The 1979-nt window shown below is 44.6% G+C and overlaps 1 protein-coding gene across 1 annotated transcript; it reads left to right on the top strand.

Moving 5' to 3' along the window:
* On the top strand, positions 1-348 carry LOC117238348. The gene has a single exon (XM_033503203.1). The coding sequence runs from the start codon at positions 1-3 to the stop codon at positions 346-348; it is 348 nt and encodes a 115-aa protein (XP_033359094.1).
* Positions 349-1979: the final 1631 nt, after the last annotated feature.

The following is a 1979-nucleotide window of genomic DNA, read 5'->3' as shown; positions in this document are numbered from 1 at the left end:
ATGTCACGGGCCATGGTTTCCCGGGATGGGGTAGCGCTGACAGTCTCTTTAGACATAGTCAATGCATTCAACACCATACCCTGGGACGGGATATTGGGGGCCCTGGAATTTTTCGAGGTGCCTCCCTACATCCTTCGTGTCATAGGGGCCTACTTGAGCGACAGATGGGTCGGCTACACCGGCAAGGCTGGAGAAGGACAGTGGCCCGTTGAGCGCGGTTTTCCGCAGGGTTCGGTTTTAGCTCCGATTCTATGGATCATCGGATACGATGCGGTGCTTCGTTGCCGCATGCCCCCAGAGTCGGACATGATGTGTTACGCGGACGGCACATTGGTCTTGGCCGGATGACGTTGGTGGTACGAGACGCTGCGCCACGGAGAGCTTGCCGCCGCTTGCGTGATACGGGCTATACGTAGGCTGGGCCTGAAGGTGTCCCCAGCCAAGTCGGAAGCCATATGGTTTTATGACAACCGATGTAGGGGGACTCCTCCGCCAGACCTGTGTTTGGACATAAGCGGAGAGGAGGTTGAGGTAAGACCTCACATGAAATACATAGACCTCATCATTGACAGTCAATGGACGTTCGGGCCGCACTTCAAGCTCCGGGTTCCCAAAGTGACGACGACAGCCAACGCTCTATGTGGACTGCTGCAAATATCGGTGGGACAGAAGTAGGAGTGCGCCGACTGTATGAGGGAGTCATCCGTTCTCGAAGGACAAGACCGGGCCATTAGATCGGTCCTGCCAATTTGTGAGCCTTGAAGGGGCCGCGGAGGGCTTCCGCTATTATTCCGGGACTCAAGAATGGGGGAGCGAGGCGTAGTTAAACCTAACCCTGAAGTAATGCCGTAAGACGGTTCCAGGGTTGATGATTGCATAGAAGAGTAGTTGACAAATGAAGCGTTTTTAGTGGGTATAGCAACGCCATCGGCCCAGTCCCACAGACTCCAGGCTTGGGCATGCGTAATAGCACTTTCTCCTCCGCCATTAAGAAAAAAAAAAGAAAATGGTGCTCGCAAGACATGGAGTATTCGGGGAATACCTATAGAAAATCGGAAGGTAGATGACGAACACCTGTCACCACTGCGGAGGGTGCGAGGACACGGTCCACCACACGCTGTAGTTTTGTCCGGCGTGGGAGGCCCCCCGTCGTATTCTGTGACTAGCGTTTTGCGCGAGATTAGACGCCGACCACACTCACTGACAACGCTACATTTTATACCCTGGCTCCGGTATACCCAGCACGCCCATGCCTCATGGTCAAGTAAATGAGGAATATAACGCGCATCGTATTGTTGACTTATCTGTAATAGAAACGGAGATACGTGTAAAAGTAAGTCATAAAAACAAATGCAGTTGTCTTATACTGTCTTCCTTATTTTCATTATGTTTTTGGCTTTTATTATATGTGATTTATAGTCACTTTTCTTAATAATATTTTCTTTAGTTAGATACTTGCTAACATTTATGTTCATGTAAGAGTTTCATATGTCAGTTCTATTGTCCTTTCGATAAATTTATTTGTTTCTGCAAACAAATGTTTTTATCGTCGAGTGATTGTTTGTATCCAAAAACAAATTGTGCCATCGATAATGGTTAATAATAACCGATAAAATCTTTTGTAACTGTTATTCATATATCCAGAATGCTTAAAAATTAATATTCTTTAATAACTCTGATACAGTCGTGTTTTCTTTTAATATTAGTTGCTTCTTGGATTTTTTGTTCTAGTTATCTGATTGACCAGAATTATGTGAGAAATATTTTCAAAAATATGTGCAATTTATGATAAATGCACATTATCATATTCAAAAGCTTATTGCTGCATAAATCTTCATAAATTCTTTTCTATGCTGATATGGTAAGTCTGTCTTTTTTCTTTTGTTACAAAATGTCCTATTTCAATAAGAAAGATAAATATCATTTATTGTATCAGTGATGAACGCGATGAAAATACATGGCATGTACAATACTTCTAT

The sequence above is a fragment of the Bombus vosnesenskii genome, unplaced genomic scaffold (assembly GCF_011952255.1).
Source record: "Bombus vosnesenskii isolate JDL3184/JDL3185 unplaced genomic scaffold, Bvos_JDL3184-5_v1.1 scf7180000013452, whole genome shotgun sequence".
NCBI lineage: Eukaryota > Metazoa > Arthropoda > Insecta > Hymenoptera > Apidae > Bombus > Bombus vosnesenskii.
Note: the sequence above shows the minus strand (reverse complement) of the source record. Positions and strands in the feature narration are given on the sequence as shown.

Excerpts from the sequence above, each read along its gene's own strand:
- LOC117238348 (XM_033503203.1), top strand. The coding sequence starts at position 1 with ATGTCACGGGCCATGGTTTCCCGGGATGGGGTAGCGCTGACAGTCTCT.